The sequence below is a fragment of the Rhinopithecus bieti genome, unplaced genomic scaffold, assembly GCF_001698545.2.
Source record: "Rhinopithecus bieti isolate Rb0 unplaced genomic scaffold, ASM169854v2 scaffold_947, whole genome shotgun sequence".
Taxonomy (NCBI): domain Eukaryota; kingdom Metazoa; phylum Chordata; class Mammalia; order Primates; family Cercopithecidae; genus Rhinopithecus; species Rhinopithecus bieti.
In genome coordinates this window covers 6222343-6242647 of record NW_016803664.1, presented here as the reverse complement: position 1 = coordinate 6242647, position 20305 = coordinate 6222343, and the positions used below count along the sequence as shown (strand labels likewise).

The following is a 20305-nucleotide window of genomic DNA, read 5'->3' as shown; positions in this document are numbered from 1 at the left end:
AAAAAAAAAAAAAAAAAAAAAAAAAAATGCTTTGCTGACACTATCATTAGTCTTCTCAATGACATATGTGAGGGCAGCCCAATTTCGCCTCCTCTTTGCACATACACCCAAGCCCTGAATACACAGAAGCTTCATCATACTGCCTCAACAAAAATAGAGTAAAAGTGATACAGCTTGTGGAGCACAGTGTTAATTTCAGAGATCACCCAGAAAAGCCCAGTTAACTGCCATCAGTAAGACAAAAAACTAATTTAAGGAGTCTCCTGGATTATGCAAGAGTCCAGTGAGCGCTGGCAAATATTTTTATCAAAAGCTAACAAACACCCCAAATCAGAAATTACCTTCGGTTCTTTAAATTCTAGGTCTTCTCCATATTGAATGGCAAAATCAATATGCTGCAATACAATGTTCATGCTTTCTTCATCTGACTGATCGTAAGGCAAAAATCGAACCATGCTGTAGTCATCAATCTACAAGTTGCAGATTTCAAGAAAAGTTCATTCTGAAGTTGTGCAAAATACATAATTTTCAACTTATATTTGAGTTTTATAACCATTTATACTTCTGAATAAAAACACTGATGTGTTTAGGGGAAGAGGAGGAGGAGGGATAGCTAGACACAGAGAGTAAATCATTGATTTTTCTGACTTCTGATTGGCTAGAACACTTGGTTAGCTTATTAATTTAACTAGACACTGTTTCACGGGTATTTATCTGAATTCAACAACCACTGGAAATTTCACAGGAGCACAAACAGTCCTGAACTCTCCAAATGGCTAGAAATAATGAGATGTTAGTTAATTTATTGGCCACTACCAATAACTACTTCTAAATTAAACTGCTGACACACCAGCCCACAGCCCTTTTCCTTCCTCCACTTGGCAGAAAATAGGGATGAACTGTGCTTTTCATAAAGGCGGCAAATGACTGGACACAGGCAAACATTTGACCAGGTGTTTAGGAAAAAACCCAAAAAACTTCAACTTTTCTTTTTTTAGTCTCTCTTTTTTTTTTTTTTGGAGACAAGAGTTTTTTTCTTGTTGCTCAACCTCCACCTCCCAGGTTCAAGCAATTCTACTGCCTTAGCCTCCCAAGTAGCTGGGATTACAGGCGTGTGCCACCATGCCTGGCTAATTTTGTATTTTTAGTAGAGATGGTGTTTCACCATGTTGGTCAGCCTGGTCTTGAACTCCTGATCTCAAGTGATCCACCCACGTTGGCTCCCAAAGCGTTGGGATTATAGGCATGAGCTACTGCACGCCTCCTTTTTGTTTTTTTGAGATGGGGTCTCTCTGCCACCCAGGCTGGAACATAGTGGCATGATCATGGCTCACTACAGCCTTGACCTCCCAGGCTCAAGGGATCCTCCCACCTCAGCCTCCAGAGTGGAACTACAGGCGTGCAGCACCACGCTTGGCTTTTTTTTGAGATGAAGTCTTGCTGTTGTTGGACTGGGCTGGAGTGCAATGGCACTATCTCGGCTCACTGCAACCTCCACCTCCTGGGTTCCAGCAACTCTCCTGCCTCAGCCTCCCAAATAGCTAGGATTACAGGCATGCACCACCATGCCTGGCTACTTTTTGAATTTTTTAGTAGAGACGGGGTTTCACCATGTTGGCCAGGCTGGTCTCGAACTCCTGACCTCAGGTGATCCACCCACTTCGGCCTCCCAAAGAACTGGGATTACAGGCATAAATCACTGCACCTGGCCTAATTTTTTTTTTTTTTTTTTTGGAAACAAAGTCTTACTCTGTTGCCCAGGCTGGATTGCAGTAGCGTGATCTCCACTCATTGCAACCTCCACCACCCAGGTTCAACTGATTCTTCTGCCTCAGGCTCCCGAGTACTGGGATTACAAAGGCACACCACCATGTCCAGCTAATTTTTTTTTTGTATTTTTAGTAGAGACAGGGTTTCACCATGTTGGCCAGGCTTGGTCTCGCACTCCTAACCTCAAATCATCAGCCTGCCCTGTCCTCCCAAAGTGCTAGGATTATGGGTGTCAGCCACTGCGCCTCGCCTAATTTAAAATTTTTTTTTAGTGATAGAGTTGTTGCCCAGGCTGGTCCTGAACTCTTGGACTCAATCTTCCCGCCTTGGTCTGCCAAAGTGCTAGGATTACAGGCATGAGTCACTGCACCTGGCCAAAAAATCCAAACTTTAAAAGCTTACCAGTCCACATACAGCTTTAGTCAGTTTCTTGAATTTTTTGCTTCTTAAGTCACTTGTAGAATCTTCTAATAAAGAATACATGTCTGGATCTAAAAACCTTTAAGAGAGAAAGACTGATGAATTCAGGAGACTAGGTTTATAAACCAACCAAACTTCCCATCTAAATAAAACAGAAGGTTCATCTCTGCAATTGAGATCTGATAATAATGGAAGAAGAGTGAACTCACTTCTCAATTTCCTTTTTCGCTTTTTTACTCAGCAGATCCATTTTTGTCATGATGTTGACTTGTGGGATTTCTAGAGAGATCATGGCACTTAGGGCTGCCAAGATGCCAGAAATAAACTGAAGGAGGAAACAGAAAAGGGAAGATGAACTGACTGTTGCCAACAAAGTTATCTGGCCTTTGCATAAAGAGTCTTCTATTCCTCACTGGAATAGAACTGGCCTAAATAAAAGAAATGCAGGCTGGGCATAGTGGCTCATGCCTGTAATCCCAACACTTGAGGAGGCTGAGGCAGGCGGATCACTTGAGTCCAGGAGTTTGAGACCCACCTGGCCAACATGGTGAAACCTTGTCTCTACTAACAATACACAATTAGCTGGGCGTGTAGTGATGTATGCCTGTAATCCCAGCTACTCGGGAGTCTGAGGCAGGAGAATCACTTGAACCCAGGAGGTGGAGGTTCCAGTGAGCCAAGATCGCACCACCACACTCCAGCCTGGGCAATAAGAGCGAAACTCGGTCTCAAAAAAAAAAAAAGAAATGCTAGTTCAGAACATGTGGAAAAGGCAAAATTATTATTTTATTAAAAGAAATGCTAGCCATATAGAAAAAAAAAGTTCCCTAATCAGATGCTTGATCCTTGGTTCCCAAAGGTGAGGGAAGATATAGATAACATACAGTGATCACAAATCTCAATTTAGATAGCATTTTAATTTCCTTTCCCATCTAATATTCCTTAAGAGCTATTAATAAAAAAAATTTGATCTAGGTAGTTCATAAACTGGACAAAAGTCCTCAGAAAATTAAAATAGACTCTTATAAAATAGCCATCTGCTTCAGTTTTTTCCCTCCCACTACCCCCCCTTTTTTTTGAGACAGAGTCTCCCTCTGTCACTCAGGCTGGTGTGCAACGGTGCAATCTTGGCGATCTCAACTCACTGCAACCTCTGCTTCCTGTACTCAAGCAATCCTCCCACTTCAGCTTCCCAAGTAGCTGGAACTACAGGCACGTGCCACAACGCCTAGCTAATTTTTGTATTTGTTGTGGAGACAGGGTCTCACTCTGTTGCCCAAGCAGGTCTGGAACTCCTGGGCTCAAGCAATCCTCCCGCCTTGGCCTCCCAAAGTGCTGAGATTATAGGTGTGAGCCACTTTGCCCAACAACCTCAGTTTTTTCTTGGTAAGCAGTTCCTCCTAAATCTCTATGATATAATAATTTACTATTTTTGATTTACAACATATTATAATAATTTAATAACAAAAGGAATACTAAGTAACTCTGGAATCATTTGTGAAATGTTCAGAATCACAAAATAATTAAAGGGAACTGTCATCTGCTTGTACTCATAGTTTAAAAATCTATAAGAGACTTTGGGAGGCCAAGGCAGGTGGATCACTTGATGTTTGAGGTCAGGAGTTTGAGACCAGCCTGGCCAACATGGTAAAACCCTGTCTCTACTAAAAATACAAAAATTAGCCAGGCATGGTGGCACGCACCTGTAATTCCAGCTACTCAGGAGGCTGAGGCACAAGAATCACTTGAACCGGGAGGCGGAGGTTGCAGTGAGTTGAGATTACGCCACTGTGCTCCAGCCTGGGCAACAGAGTAAGACTCTGTCTCAAAAAAAAAAAAAAAATCTGTTAAGAGATTTAGCTTCAGACCTTGAATGACTCCACCATGAACTGAGAATCAACAAGAAAAACTCCACAGACTCGGAACTCCCACTGCTCGAGCTGCTGGACCAGTTGTTTCATCACAGGCAGGTGAGTGTACAACTCAATCTGACCTACATGAAGAGTATTGCAAGAATTTTAGAAACAGCAAATATGTTAAATCATCAAGTTAGAGGAAACAAATTTTCCCCATAAGATGGATAAAAATAAAAGCCAACACATTTTTAAGGGGCCCACAGCCTCTCAAAGTAATCATAAAACCTAAGGTACTGCCACCATAGGACTCCCTATTAAGTTTTATGTAGAAAATGAGGTTCTCTGGTTGGGCAGGGTGGCTCATGCCTGTAATCCCAGCACTTTGGGAGGCTGTGGCGAGTGGATCACTTGGGGCCAGGAGTTCAAAACCAGCCTGGCCAACATAGTGAAACTCCGTCTCTACTAAAAATACAAAAAAATTAGCCAGGCGTGGTGGTGCATGCCTGTGGTCCCAGCTATTCCTTGGGATGCTGAGGCACAAGAATCGCTTAAACCCGGGAGGAGGAGGCTGCAGTGAGCCAAGATCACGCCACTGCACTCCAGCCTGGGCGACAGAGTAAGACTCCGTCTTTTTAAAAAAAAAAAGAAAAGAAAAAAGAAAGAACACGAGGTTCTTCACACTTTAGTTTTCTGCCAATCAATGTGAGTGCTACTGACCAGATACCATGGCTCACACACCTGTAATCCCAGTATTTTGGGAGGCTAAAGTGGGAGGACAGCTTGAGCCCAGGACTTTGAGACCTGCCTGAGCAATACAGTGAGACCCTATCTCTACAAAAATAAATAAGTAAGTGCTACAAAGATATCTATAGTTTGGGAATATTCATCAAGCTGTATACTTATGACATATATACTTTTCTGTGGGTATATGTATGGTCAATTAAAAGCAAGGGGAAACAAGTGAGGGACATAAATGGTCAAAGCCAGGTCAGGCTCAAGTTGAAAATTCACAATTTGGGCTGGGCGTGATGGCTCACACAAGTAATCCCAGCATTTGGGAGGCCGAGGCAGGTGAATCCCCTAAGGTCCGGAGTTTGAGACCAGCCTGGCCAACATAGTGAAACCCTGTCTCTACTAAAAATACAAAAATTAGCTGAGTGTGGTGGTGGGCACCTGTAATTCCAGCTACTTGGGAAGCTGAGACAGGAGAATCACCTGAACCCAGGAAGTGGAGACTGGAGTGAGCCGAGATGGCGCCATCATACTCCAGCCTGAGTGACAGGAGTGAAACTGTCTCAAAAAAAAAGAAAAAAAAAGAAAAAAAAAAGAAAATTCACAATTTGGCTTCAGAAGCCATGTGCTATTATCTGTCTCCTACCAGTCACACCTCATGACAATTGCCTCTTTATTATGCTCCAGCCACACCGGCCTTTTCAGTGCCTTAAAACAGCGTTGTTCCTTCCCCCTGGGAGGTGTTCAGCAGGCTGTGCCCTCTGCCTTCCTCAGCCTCCAGCCCAGCTGAAAGGCCGCCTCAGATGCCTCTCTAACCGGCATTATCTGTGTGATGATCTGTGCTATTCCCGTGGAATACTCAATGACAACTGAATATTAAATAATCATTTGGATGCTTTTTCTTTGTACTGTCTTGAGTTCTGCCAAACTGTGAGCTCCATGAGGCCAGAGACCATGGCTATCTGTGCTCTATGGTATTCCCAGTGTACAAATCAAGCACTCAATAGATATACTTTTTTTGTTTGTTTTTGAGTCAGAGTCTCACTCTGTTGCCCAGGCTAGAGTGTAGTGACGCGATTTTGGCTCACTGCAAGCTCTGCCTCCTGGGTTCACGCCATTCTCCTGCCTCAGCCTCCCGAGTAGCTGGGACTACAGGCGCCCGCCACCACGCCCAGCTAATTTTTTGTATTTTTAGTAGAGATAGGTTTCACCATGTTAGCCAGGATGGTCTCAATCTCTTGACTTCGTGATCCACCCACCTCGGCCTCCCAAAGTGCTGGGATTACAAGCATGAGCCACTGCACCCGGCCTCAATAGACAGACTTAATAAGTCACAGCCATTGAATAAGAATAGCTTGGTACTTTACTGCAGTATAGTTTAGAGCTACAAATGCTCACTCTCCCTTCTCCTATTAAGGATGGAACTATCAAGACTTTAAGGAAAGCATTCAAATTGTTGATTCACCTGGACAATCAAAAAGTATATAGTCGTCCTCTACATGGCCAAGACAGTTCTCCAGCCAGTCAAAGTTATTGGCAAAGTACTCCATGCAAAATACCAATCCTCCATTGGGACCAAATCGCAGAGAATCATCCTCCATTACATCATCCACCTCGATCAGTTCCCGGATGTCTGAAAATGACAAATAGGGCCCAGAATACATGTGTCCCTTCAAAAATTGTTATCCTTACTAGAAATAGAACATAAAAGTTAATAATTACATAAAAAAATCATATGCAGGAAATTATTTATGTACATGGCTTTTCACTGTAGCAGTGTCCATCAATAGAGAACTGAGCAAATAAATTATTGTTCAGCCAGACAATGGAATACTACACAGTCATAAATGGGGAAAATCTCTTTAAGTATTAACAATAATACAACCTCTTAGACATACTGTTCAGTGAAAAATGCAAGGTATAGAACTGTGTAAGAATGCTATCATTGGTGTAAATAAAAGACAAAATTCACTACATAGACATAATACATATACATCTTGAATTTTATGTGCACAGTCTATGAAAGAACACACCAGAAACTGGTAACACTGGCTGCTCCCAGGAAGGGGAGCTGATTGCTGGGACGAAGAGCTGAGAGGAAGAGGTTTTCCTTTATACTTAGTCTTTAGTACTTTTACGTTATGAACCATGTGAATATGTATTACCTATTCCAAAAAAGTACAAAACGAAAAAAAGAAAACTGATTACCATTTCTTAACACAGTAACACTAAGGTAACTATTTCACCTCCCTGAGCCTCACTTTCTTTATCCTGGGGTAGAAGGATGAGAACTATGAGATAATGTATCAAAATCACTAACAGGGGCTCAGCGCAGTGACTCATGCCTGTAATCCCAGCACTTTCGGAGGGTAAGGCAGGTGGATCACTTGAGGTCAGGAGTTCAAGACCAGCCTGGCCAACATGCTGAAACCTGTCTCTACTAAAAATATACAAACTAGGCTGGGTGTGGTGGCTCACGCATGTAATTCTAGCACTTTGGGAGGCCAAGGTGAGGGGATCATGAGATCAGGAGTTCGAGACCACCTGGCCAATATGGTGAAGCCCCATCTCTATTAGCCAGGCGTGGTGGCACACGCCTGTAGTTCTAGCTACTCCGGAGGCTGAGGCAGGAGAATTACTTGAACCCAGGAGGCGGAGGTTGCAGTAAGCCAAGATCATGCCATTGCACTCAAGCCCAGGCGACAGAGCAAGACTCCATCTCAAACAAAACAAAACAAACAAAAATAGAAAAATTAGTCAGGTGTGCTGGCACGTGTCTGTAATCCCAGCTGCTCGGGAGGCTGAGGCAGGAGAATCATCTGAACCCAGGAGGCAGAGGTTGCAGTGAGATGACATGGTGCCACTGCACTCCAGCCTGGGCAGCAGAGACAGACTCTGCCTCAGTGAAAAAAAAAAAAAAAAAATCACCAACAGGAGAGGCTTAAAAAATTCTCGTATGGTTATCTTACTAATTTTAGGAATCAGTATATAGAATTTTCTACCTTAGGTTTTTACGTATTTTTGTGCTCAAACCTACACTCTCCATTCACAAAGGATTGAGCTTCATTCACAGACACATTTATACTGACAACAACTTCCTACCCCTCCCCCAGCGATAAATAACATAACTGATCCAAATTGGGACAATAAATCTGGCTTTCCTTCTTTTTAGACAGGGTCTCACTCTGCTGCCCAGGCTGGAGCGCAGTGGCATAATCATGGCTCACTGCAACCTTGATCTCGTAGGCTCAAGTGATCCCGCCACCTCAGCCTCCTGAGTGCTGGGAATACAGGCGCCTGCCAGCATGCCAGGCTAATTTCTGTATTTCTTGTAGAGATGGGGTTTCACCATGCTGCCCAGGCTGGTCTTGAACTCCTGGGCTCAAGCCATCCATCTGCCTTGGCCTCCCAAAGTGCTGGGATTACAGGCATGAGTCACAGTGCCCATCCTAAGTCCTCTTTTTAACTAAGCTAGCTTAGAGTGGTTTCTGTTTGCTGCAACCAAATGGTTCCAAAGTAATACAACGCTTTTTTTCTTAAAGATAAGCATTTCACATCTCTCCCTCTCCCTTCAATCTGCCTCCCCGCAACCTGCTCACTCATTAACAGAAATTACAATTAAAAGTTTCTCTTTGCACTTAGTGAGTGCAAAGAGAACGTCCCCAAACCTAAAACGACCTGTCTCCCTCCACAGGAAATGATTATCATACACTCAACAAAGCTGCAAGAGTCACCCTTGATTCCTTACTTTCCTATGCCTTCTTGGTTCAATCTCCCACAAAATGCTGTTAATTCAACTTGCAAAATATACTGAATCTGTCTGCTTCCTTATATCTCCACCATGACCACCCTAGTACTGGCGTACACCTGGCTAACTACAACAGCCGCAGTGCAGGTTGTACTTCTTTTTTTAATTTTGAGACAGTTTCGCTCTTGTTGCCCAGGCTGGAGTGCAATGGTGCGATCTTGGCTCACCAGAACCTCTGCCTCCCGGGTTCAAGCGATTCTCTTGCCTCAGCCTCCCAAGTAGCTGGGATTACAGGCATGTGCCACCATGCCCAGCTAATTTTGTATTTTTGGTAGAGACGGGGTTTCTCCATGTTGGTCAGGCTGGTCTCGAACTCCCGACCTCAGGTGACCACCCACCTCGGCCTCCCAAAATGCTGGGATTACAGGCATGAGCCACTGTGCCTAGCCATGCAGGTTGTACTTCTACTGTCAACCCACTAGAGTCCATTTTTCATCTAAGCACCTGAGTTATTTTTTAAAACATAAATCAGGCCAAGTGCGGCGGCTCATGCCTACTATTCCAGCACTTTCAGAAGTCAAACTGGTGGGTCGCTTTAGCCCAGGAGTTCGAGACCAGCCTGGGCAATGAGACCAGCCTGGGCCACATGGTGAAACCCCGCCTCTACAAAAAATAAAAAATTACCCAGGCATGATAGTGTGTGCCTGTAGTCCCAGCTACTTGGGAGACTGAGGTAGGAGGATTGCTTGAGTCTAGAAGGTTGACACTACAATAAGCTGTGATCAGGCTACTGTATTACAGCCTGGGTGACAGAGTGAGACCTTGTCTCAAAAACAAACAACAACAACAACAAAAAAGGCCGGATACAGTGGCTCACACCTCTAATCCCAGCACTTTGGGAGACTGAGGCCGGCAGACTGCTTGAGCTCAGGAGTTTGAGACTAGTCTGGGCAGCATGGTGAAACCCTGTCTCTACAAAAAAAATTATAAAAATTAGCCAGGCATGGTGGCACGCACCTATAGTCCCAGCTACTTGGGAGGCTAAGGTGGGAGGATGGCTTCAGCTCAGGAGGCAAAGGTTGCGAAACTGCACTCCAGCTGTGCGAGAGCTGGACCCTGTCTCAAAAAAACCAAAACACCCCCAAAACATATATCAAATGTCAATCCTTTCCTCTTCTTAAAACCCTCTAGTGGCATCCCACTGACAACAGGATAAAATCTCATCTTCTCATGTCCTGTTAGCCTCTACCTACTTCTTTCTTTCAGTTATTACGCTTCAGCTCACTGACATCTTGGCTTTCCTGGAGAACACCAAATCCTTTCTCACCTCTAGGCTATTTATTTATTTATTTATTTTATTTTTCATAGATGGATCTTGCAATGTTGCCCAGGCTGGACTTGAACTCCTGGGCTCAAGTGATCCTCTCACGTCAGTCTCCCAAGTAGCTGGGACTACAGGCATATGTCCCTGCACCCAGCTTGGCATACTTAATGATCTAAATGTTCCCTCATTTTGGAAGGCTTTTCCTCAGCCTGAGGAGCATATTACCATCCTTCAGGTCTAGGCTCAAAGATCCCCTCCTCAATCACCATCCTCCCTAACAATCCTAGCTAAAACAACTCCCAATGAGTACTTCTCATAAGCCTGTCTGCAGTCATCACATTCTGTAACATGTTTATCATTTTGTTTATTGCCTATTTCCTAAAGGTTGGTGATGGCAGGGATAATGTCTATATTATTCTCTGCCATAACTCTGGTGTCTGGCATATAACAGGTGACCAACAGACACTTGAAAGAACAAATTACAAGAATTTAAAAAAACAAACCCAGGCTCTTGACTTATAGTGATCAGTAATATACCACATGATTTACTACAGCAGGACTAAGGACAAAAGGGACAGAATGAAAGGGTGCTGAGGGAAGTGTTCATTTACTTTTTTTTTGAGATGGAATCTTGCTCTGTTGCCCAGGCTGGAGTGCAGTGGCGCAATCTCGGCTCACCGCAACCTCCGTCTCCTGGGTTCAGGTGATTCTCCTGAGTAGCTGGGATTACAGGCACGCGCCACCACGCCCAGCTAATTTTTTTGTGTTTTTAGTAGAGACAGGGTTTCACCATGCTGGTCTCGAACTCCTGACCTCATGATCTGCCCGCATCAGCCTCCCAAAGTGCTGGGATTACAGGCATGAGCCACTGCACCTGGCCCCATTTATGTTTAAATCTTACATCAAAGACCAAGAAAGGATACTGTCACACATATCACCATGAACAGATGTGACCAAATGACAAGCTCATGCTATTTATCACAAAACCAGGGATCCAGACTATAATAAGTAATTTTTCAGCTTCTGTGCTAAGCAGCTAGTACTCACTGCCTCCCCAGCCCTTACTGTTCCTGAAGGTGGGGGAAGCCTCTGCTCAGGACTTACCAGCCATCACGGAGTAGTTGAAGTGTTCTGCTGCTGGATCCAGGTTTATAACTTGGACAGACCGGTTGAGGGCTTCACAGTGCTGGACCATGGTGGCACAGTAGGTGCTCTGTAATGTCACAAGGCATGAGAGGTTAAAGCAACAGGTAGTGTAGTGCTACTTTCCATACTCTGGAATACTACCCACTAAGGTCACAACTATGCCTTCAGCAACCAAGAGGCTGACTGAAAACAAGGGAAAAAGATATCTGACTGGGCTGCAGATTCAAACCTGACTTAGACTCATGGGTAACTCTGGGGAATTTACTTCTCCACTCTGCCCCTCAACTTTCTTGTCTCTAACTGGGATGTCCTCCGTAATCACTAAGGCTCCTTACTGCTCTAACATGTGACAAGTGGTATTTAAAGGGAAGATTTCTGGTTACATAGTGTAACACCTAACACAGTGTCTCTACCAGGACTTGTACAATCCAAACAAAGCTTTAGGTAGGATGGTCAGGGATGATGTCTCTGAGTAGGGGATATCTGAATATATGAAAATGAGCTTGCCATACTAAGGGGAAGAGCATTCCAAGATGAAGGAACGCCAAGGTCAATAAATAGTTTGGAGGTGGCTATCAGTTTGTAACGTTTGGTTTAGATAATTCTTTATCCCTTATGTAGTTGTTACCATACTATGCTAAAATCTGGGGCTGGGTGCAGTGGTTTACACCTGTAATCCCAGTACTTTGGGAGGCCGAGGTAGGCGGATCACCTGAAGTCAGGAGTTCGAGACCAGCCTGGCCAATATGGTGAAACCCTGCCTCTACTAAAAATACAAAAATCAGCCGGGCGTGGTGGCATATACCTGTAATCTCAGATCCTCGGGAGGCTGAGGCAGGAGAATCGCTTGAACCCAGGATGCGGAGGTCGCAGTGAACTGAGATCACACCACTGCACTCCAGCCTGGATGACAGAACAAGACTCCTGGCTCAAAAAAAAAAAAAAAAAAAAAAAAGGCTACTTGTCTGTGACATCCTCTGTTTAAAGGCAGAGATGTGTCATTCAGTTTCCCAAGCACAGGGACTAGCACAATATCTACTACATAATAAATACTTGATAATTATTTCTAATTGACTTATTATGTTTAAAGATAAGCTCCACAGGGCAGGGATTTTGTGTGTGCGTGTTTTTTTCCCCACACAACCTCCAGGGCCCAAAACATGCTTGGGAGGAAGAACATACTCAACGAATGTTTCTGATAGTAGGCATCAAAAGCTTATAAAGATACTTGTTTAACACAATCAGTCCAAAATTAAAATAGACTATAGAAAAAGACTATCTTGCTGTCCTCTCAGTGCCTTTACACATACTGTTGTCTATCTTTTTTTTTTTTGGACAAAGGGTCTCACTCTGTCACCCAGGCTGGAGTGCAGTGGCACCATCATATAGCTCACTGCTGCTCTGACCCAGGCTCAAGCGATTCTCCAGCCTTAGCCCCACGAGTAGGTGGGACTACAGGCTCTGGCCACCACGCCCAGCTAATTTTTGTATTTTTGGTAGAGACAGGGCTTCATCATGTTGCCCAGGCTGACCTTGAACTCCTGGGCTCAAGTGATCTGCTGGCCTCAGCCTCCCAAAGTGCGAGGATTACAGGCTTAAGCCACCACACCTGGCCACATCACATTGTATCTTAATTGACAGGTCATCTATTTGTCTTCCCCAAAAGACTACAGACTCTGGGTAAGTTAAAGGTCATACGTATCTTAGTTACACGTACACGTTTTTTACTCAGAATAACTCAACAGCTTAGAACAATGTGTTTGTTAAAAACTGAGGCCACACAACACCTCCACAGACTCTAGTGTTTCCCAGTTTTTTGTTTTTTGTTTTTTTTTTTGCGACAGTACCTCTGTCACCCAGGCTGGAGTGCAGTGGCACGATCACCACTCACCACAGCCTCAACCTCCTGGGTTTAGGTAATCTTCCCACTTCAGCCTCCCAAGAAGCTGGGACTACAGGTCTGGCTAATTTTTGCATTTTTTTGTAAAGACAAGAGTTTCCCTGTGTTGCCCAGGCTGGTCCCAAACTCCTGGCTCAGGCGATCCGTCCACCTCTACCTCCCAAAGTGATAGGATTACAGACGTGACCCACCACGCCTGGCTATGTTCCCCACACATCTGTTATTTGATCCATATCTTTACCATTCCCACTGTACTTGAATGTTCCTAACATTCCCTTAATATTTGTTTACAAGAAAAAGTTTTATCCCTACTGTAAACTGAAAACTAGTTATATTTGACATAACGTGAAGTTAGACATAAAATTATATAAAACTTTTAAATGTTCTTAATTTTAGCTAAATACAGGTGCCTATTAAAAGCTCTGAGACTAAGAACCGCTCTCTGAAAAGACCTGAGGATTAAATAAGTGCTGAAGATACACACTAGCACCGAGCACAATTTCTCCTAAATGTGAAGAACTGAAAGAGAAATGAAAAGGCAACAATTTCCTCAATACATGATCTGATGCTCCTTAATGTTGGGTCCATGTACCACCTAAAAGCACCTTAAATATCAAAAGTCCATGTTCCAAGTTCTGAGAAACAGTAATTAACGAGACCCCACTTTACCCTCCTGGGAGCGAGACAGGGCCGGATTCTGGAGTTCAGACAAAACTGGATTTAAATTTTTTTGCTGGGCAAAGAACTTAACCTTTCTGTGTCTCGTTGTCTGTAAAATGAGAATGAGACCTCTCTCACAGGGTTGTTGCAGAAATCAGCAAGGCGTTTAATCTACTGCCTGGGGCTTAAGTATCCAATAAATATTAACAACTACCATTATTTCCCTTTCAAAACAACAACAAAAGACGTGAAGCCAGACAGCATAAATGAGTTGCGTGGGGTCTCAGGGTTCCCAATACACATACCCGCCGGCTCGCTCCCTCAGGACCCAACCTCCTGCCTCCCATGAACCCCTACTTTTCTCTCCTTGTCCCCTCAGATCCTCACCTTCCCGCTGCCCGCGGGGCCCATGACGAGCTGCGCATATCGAGGCATGTTGGCTCCCGGAGCCGCCCGCCACACTCCCTCAGCCTTCGCGCGACGCCCACTGAGTTCCGGGAAAGTGAAGTGCGAACCAATCGCAATCCACATTCTTTCTACGTCTCCATTTCTACCACACCTCCTACTACGGGACAGCCCGCGGGCCAAATCCGGTGAGAAACGCATCCTGTGACAAAAGAGGAGGGGTGAAGGAGATGATATGCGCGTGCGCAGAAGTAGTTGTTGGCAATCGGCCGTTGGGATGCAGGCTAAGCTTGGATACCTGGGTAATAACGGATAACAGCTAAAGCTCCGCATCCTTGAGCCGCGTGCTTCGGTCCGTGGTTTGCGTGCAGACTTTTGACCTGTATGGTGACCCTCGCGATTTGCAAATGTGCTGAGGATCTGGAATACTGAAGTGGAAAGCACCTCTTGTTTTGGGGAGCATGTATATTTCCCTCCTGTGACGCACTGCTTCCACAGAGGTGCAAACGTGCAAACGCTCAGCTACCGCAGCGCTCCTGCCCCTCCCCCACCGTAACTCCGGGGTCACAGATCTGCCCGCCCCGCTCTTCCGAAGCTCTTCGGGCAGTGTCCGAACGGCTTCGGAGGGGCGAGAAGCCGGCATCGGAGCCGCCTCTCCGGAATACCAGCCGCCTGACGCACGCGTGCTGTCGGGGGAGGGACGCTGGGACAGCTGCTCCCGCACACGGCTCGCGGTCTCGGCGCCGCGGAGATGCCGGGCAAGGGTCCTGGGTCCGACTGGACGGAGCGTAGCTCTTCTGCAGAGCCGCCCGCAGTGGCCGGGACCGAGGGTGGCGGCGGCGGGTGAGGTTGGGGGCCCCGGGGTAAGGGGTGGCAGCGTGGGGCCCCCGGGTTGTGAGCCCCGAGAGGAGGGCTGCGGCCGGCCGCGCGTCTCGGGCTGGCTCCGGTACCCTCAAGTGAGAGGCGGGGAACAGTTGTGTTGTGGACGGGAGGGAAGAGGGGTGGACTGCCTAGCGGTTGAGGGAGGGCCTCTGAGGGAAGCCTCGGAGGAGCGTTTGGTGCAGTGGCCACGAGGTGACTGCGACAGTCGCCCGCGTGCATCTCTCTGCCCCGAGGGGGCGCTGCGAGCCCTACTGGGACATTTGCTGTCTGGCACAGGACGGTGTGTCCACCGAAAGGCGAGGCGGCGGGAACAGAGGAGGAAGATGTCCCCCAATTCAGCTGGGGGCGTCGAGGCCCATAAACTAGTTCCTTCCCTCTTGTGACATGAGCCACCTTCCTGTCAAACGGGGATTTCTTTCTTTTTGTTTTCTTTTTTTTCTTTTCTTTTTTTTTTGAGTGTGAGACAGAGTCTCGCTCTGTTGTCCAGGCTGGAGTGCAGTGGTGCGATCTCGGCTCATTGCAACCTCAGCCTCCGAGGTTCAAGTGATTCTCCTACCTCAGCCTCCCCAGTAGCTGGGATTACAGGCGCCTGCCACCACTCCCGGCTAATTTTTGTATTTTTAGTAGAGACGCGGTTTCACCATGTTGGCCAGGCTTGTGCCGAACCTCTGACCTCAAGTGAGCTGCCCGCCTCGGCCTCCCAAAGTGCTGGGATTACAGGGTGAACCATTGCGCCCGACCTCAAACGAGGGTTTCTAATCGCCAGTGAGACCAATGACTGAATATCCGAGGTGCCCTGATCTTGACATTTTTCTTCACACACTGAAGTTCCTTTTTTCACAAATCTATTTCGTTTTGAGCAGGTTTTTACACCTATTTCCTGGATAGTGAAGACAATGAGCTGTTGAAGTCACTGCTGGAGACTCTACCTCCTCTTCTTCTCCCTCCTTTATTTCCTAAAAGCAAGAACTGCAATATGTTTGCCGTTCAGTACAACCCACAGTCAGGGCCCCTGTTGCACCCATGGCCATCCTTTTTTGTTTTTGAGACGGAGTCTCGCTCTGTCGCCCAGGCTGGAGGGCAGTGGCGCGATCTTGGCTCACTGCAAGCTCTGCCTCCTGGGTTCACGCCATTCTCCTCCCTCAGCCTCCCAATTAGCTGATATTACAGGCGCGTGCCACCACGCCCAGCTAATTTTTTGTATTTTTAGTAGAGACGGGGCTTCACCGTGTTATCCAGGATGGTCTCAATCTCCTGACCTCGTGATCTGCCCGTCTCGGCCTCCCAAAGTGCTGGGATTACAGGCTTGAGCCACTGCACCCGGCCTTTTTTTTCTTTAAAGTCAAGTTTATTGAGACATGATTTACACAAAGTAAATAAAGTCTTACTTTTTCATGTATAATATGATGAGTTTTGACAAATGCACATGGCTGTGTAAGCCCTGCCACACTGAAGATACAGAGCAGCTCTATCACTCCTTCAAAACTTCCTTATGCCCTATAAAGTCAACCTTTGAGAAAGGAAGTCACAGGAGAGTTGCCAGCAGAGAAGTGATGTGATCTTACTTCACTTAAAAAGGATCATGCTAGTTGCTAGTTGGAGAATAAACTGGAGGGAGCAAGGGTAGAATTAGGAAGTTGGAATACAAGAAAATGATATGGTGGCTTGGACTAAAATAGCAGAGGTAATGGCGGTGAAAAGTTCATAACAAAAACTTTATAAACTTGGCGCCTGCCCCATGAACTCTTGGTCACTGAATAAATTGCAGGATGAGGGAAGGAAGGTTGTTTTAAGTTTAGAAAAGAAAAAAGAATTTGTACGGAATTAGAAACATTACAGACCAGCTTACCAGTTCTAGCACACCTTAATCACTATTCAAAGAACAGTCTTTCGGCATGGCATGGTGGCTCACGCCTGTAATCCCAGCACTTTGGAGGCTGAGGTGGTGGATCACTTGAGGTCAGGAGTTTGAGACCAGCCTGGCCAACATGACGAAAACTTGTCTCTACTAAAAATGCAAAAATTAGCCGGGCGTGGTGGCGGGCACCTGTAATTCCAGCTTCTGGGAGGCTGAGGTGGGAGAATTGCTTGGACCTGGAAGGCAGAGGTTGCAGTGAGCCGAAATCATGCCATTGCACTCCAGCCTGGGCGACAGAGCAAGACTGCACCTCACAAAAGAAAAAAAAAAAAAAAGAGAACAGTTTTTTCAATATCCAAATCACTTCATTAAAAATAGAGACAGCAAGATAATAACATGGATAGCCCAGGAGCCCCAACTACTTTATTGAGCTCACTGTAGGAATGAGATTAGGAAGCTATAAAATTAAGACCCGGGACGGGTGTGGTGGCTCATATCTGTACAAAAATTAGCCAGGCGTTGTGGCACATGCCTGTGGTCGTGGCCACTTGAGAGGCTGAGGATTGTTTGAGCCCAGGATTTTGAGGCTGCGGTGAGTTATGATCCCGGCACTGCACTCTAGCCTGGGTGAAGGAGGGCGAACCCATCTCTAAAAAAGGAGAGAAAAAAATCTTGGAGCCATTAGGATTTAACCAGAATTGTAGAAAAAAATTTGCAAGACATTTCTGACAGAAACATGAAAAGTAAAAATAATATGCAACACTGTCCTTTTTTAAAGTTTGAAATATGTTGGTTGGGTGCAGTGGCTCATGCCTTTAATCCACCACTTTGGGAGGCTGAGGCAGGCAGATCATCTGAGGTTGGGAGTTTGAGACCAGCCTGGCCAATATGGTGAAACTGTCTCTACTAAAAATACAAAAATTAGCTGGGCATAGCAGCACTGGTCCCAGCTACCTGGGAGGCTGAGATGGGAGAATCGCTTGAGACTGGGAGGCAGAGGTTCCAATGACCCGAGATAATACCACTGCACTCCAACCTGGGCGACAAAGTGAGACCCTGTCTCAAAAAAAAAATAAATAAATAAAATTGAAATATGTTGTTCAGTGCTTATAACATTGTAATATTACATATTATTTATGTGCTTTTTTTTTCAACAGATCAGCTGGACACTCTTGTTACCAGAATTCTAAAGGTTCTGGTGAGTAGTGCATATAAAGCAGATAATACTTATAAGTAACATGGTTCTGAGAAGCCTATTTGTCTGTAACTACTTACATAATAGAAGTTTTTTCTTTTTTCTTTTCTTTTTTTGAGACGGAGTCTCACTCTGTTGCCCAGGCTGCAGTTCAGTGGCACGATCTGGGCTCACTGCAACCTCTGCCTCCTGCGTTCAAGTGATTCTCCTGCCTCAGCCTCCTGAGTGGCTGAGACTACAGGTGTGTGCCACCACGCCTGGCTAATTTTTGTATTTTTAGTAGAGACAGGGTTTCACCATGTTGGGCACGCTGGTCTCAAACTCCTGACCTCAAGTGATCCAACTGCCTCTGCCTCCCAAAGTGCTGGGATTACAGGCATGAGCCACCACACCCAGCCCACAACGGAGTTAAAAATAGATCGTATTAGCATCCCTGATGAACTTAGTCCTTAAGATTTCAAAGAGCAGTTAGGAAGGTTTTTTCTTGTCTGTTGGTACAATATATTTTACATCAAGCATTTTTAAAATTAGCAGTGAATCCTAAAAGAACTGTATTTATAACTGATGTTGGTTGAAAAGCACAGAGCACAGCCTGGGGTTTATACATGGATAGAAGAAAAAAATTCTAAATTGAATAGCTTCAAAGAATATAAAATATTTCTCAGTGCTGATGTTTTCCTCTCACTTGAAATAAAGGATAGAGATTTCAAAGTACTCACCTCTTCTCTGCTGGAGTTAAGAGAGTAAGTAAGACAAGACCCCAAAGGTCTCTCACTAATTGCTTTTTTTCCCCTGGGAGAGGAGCTGGCATTAACTGACTTTAGGAGTGTGTGTGTATGCATATATTTTAATTATAGTAGTTATGATAGGTTTTAAATGTTTCATTTAAATTTAGTGATATAAACCTGGGTTCACTTTGCTTTTCCTTGGTAAATATATATTCACTACAGTTACCTAGGAAAAAAATAGACATATATGTGTATATATATACATATATAAATAAATAATATGGTCATTTAAAAAATATGTTGCAGTCTGGGTTCATTAGATTCCTCACCAAAATTCTTACTGAATTATAGTTAAATGTAAAAAAGAAACACAAAATAATTATTAATAATATATTCCAGATGTGGAGGGAAATAAAAGAAGAAATATTAACAATTATCAGTATATTAGATTGACTCAGTTATATAAAAGAAAAATTTCTAAACAAATATATGCCTAGTAAAAACTGTGAAAGGCAATATATCAAAGTGTTTTAAAATAATTACTACTAGGCCGGGCACGGTGGCTCACACCTGTAATCCCAGCACTTTGGGAGGCCGAGGTAGGTGGATCACCTGAGGTCAGGAGTTTGAGACCAGCCTGACCAACATGGTGAAACCCCGTCTCTACTAAATATACAAAAAAATTAGCCAGGTGTGGTGGTGCACGTCCATAGTCCCAGCTACTCGGAAGGCTGAGGCAGGAAAATCACTTGAACTCAGGAGACGGAGGTTGCAGTGAGCTGAGATCACGCCAGTGCACGTGAGCCTGGGAGACAGAGCGAGACTCCGTCTCAAAAAAAAAAGAAAAAAAAAAGCCGGGCACGATGGCTCATGCCTGTAATCCCAGCACTTTGGGAGGCTGAGGCGGGCACATCACCTGAGGTCAGAAGTTCAAGACCAGCCTGACCAACATAGAGAAACCCCGTCTCTACTGAAATACAAAAAGATTAGTCAGGCATGGTGGCTCATCCCTATAATCCCAGCTACTCAGTAGGCTGAGGCAGGAGAATTGATTGAACATGGGAGGCAGAGGTTGTGGTGAGCCGAGATCACACCATTGCACTCCAGCCTGGGTAACAAGAGTGAAACTCCACCTCAAAAAAAAAATTAATTAATTAAAAAAAATTACTACTAGATTGTGGGATTAAAGGTTTTTATTTTCTTTTTATACACTTAGTTTACTTCACTAATCTGCAGTGGAGAATGTGTATTGCTGTTTATAATTGGAGGGGAAGAGGGCCAGTATTCAGCAAGTGCTTGATTGTCTCTCTCTATAGCTGAACTTAAGGATTCATATTTAAAATAAACACTATAGCCAACTACCGGCAGTGACTCGATATTATTGTTATTATTATTTTTGAGACGGAGTCTCGCTCTGTCGCCCAGGCTGGAGTGCAGTGGCCGGATCTCAGCTCACTGCAAGCTCCGCCTCCCGGGTTTATGCCATTCTCCTGCCTCAGCCTCCCGAGTAGCTGGGACTACAAGCGCCCGCCACCTCGCCCGGCTAGTTTTTTATATTTTTTTAGTAGAGACGGGGTTTCACCGGGTTAGCCAGGATGGTCTCGATCTCCTGACCTTGTGATCTGCCCGTCTCGGCCTCCCAAAGTGCTGGGATTACAGGCTTGAGCCACCGCGCCTGGCC

The 20305-nt window shown here is 45.1% G+C and overlaps 2 protein-coding genes across 2 annotated transcripts in view; one reads left to right on the top strand and one right to left on the bottom strand.

Moving 5' to 3' along the window:
* GPN3 (GPN-loop GTPase 3) overlaps nucleotides 1-14383 on the bottom strand; it is a 15903-nt gene extending 1520 nt beyond the window's left edge. The window contains exons 1-8 of the mRNA XM_017847724.1: nucleotides 14260-14383; nucleotides 13944-14163; nucleotides 10955-11063; nucleotides 6244-6411; nucleotides 4059-4183; nucleotides 2400-2515; nucleotides 2173-2269; nucleotides 342-470 (exon numbers count right to left, since the gene is read on the bottom strand). Coding sequence (XP_017703213.1) covers nucleotides 342-470; nucleotides 2173-2269; nucleotides 2400-2515; nucleotides 4059-4183; nucleotides 6244-6411; nucleotides 10955-11063; nucleotides 13944-14163; nucleotides 14260-14294 — 999 coding nt within the window. The 5' untranslated portion in view covers nucleotides 14295-14383. The remainder of the gene's footprint in view (nucleotides 1-341; nucleotides 471-2172; nucleotides 2270-2399; nucleotides 2516-4058; nucleotides 4184-6243; nucleotides 6412-10954; nucleotides 11064-13943; nucleotides 14164-14259) is intronic.
* Nucleotides 14208-20305, top strand: part of FAM216A (family with sequence similarity 216 member A) — a 17667-nt gene continuing 11569 nt past the window's right edge. The window contains exons 1-2 of the mRNA XM_017847733.1: nucleotides 14208-14804; nucleotides 17859-17899. Coding sequence (XP_017703222.1) covers nucleotides 14713-14804; nucleotides 17859-17899 — 133 coding nt within the window. The 5' untranslated portion in view covers nucleotides 14208-14712. The remainder of the gene's footprint in view (nucleotides 14805-17858; nucleotides 17900-20305) is intronic.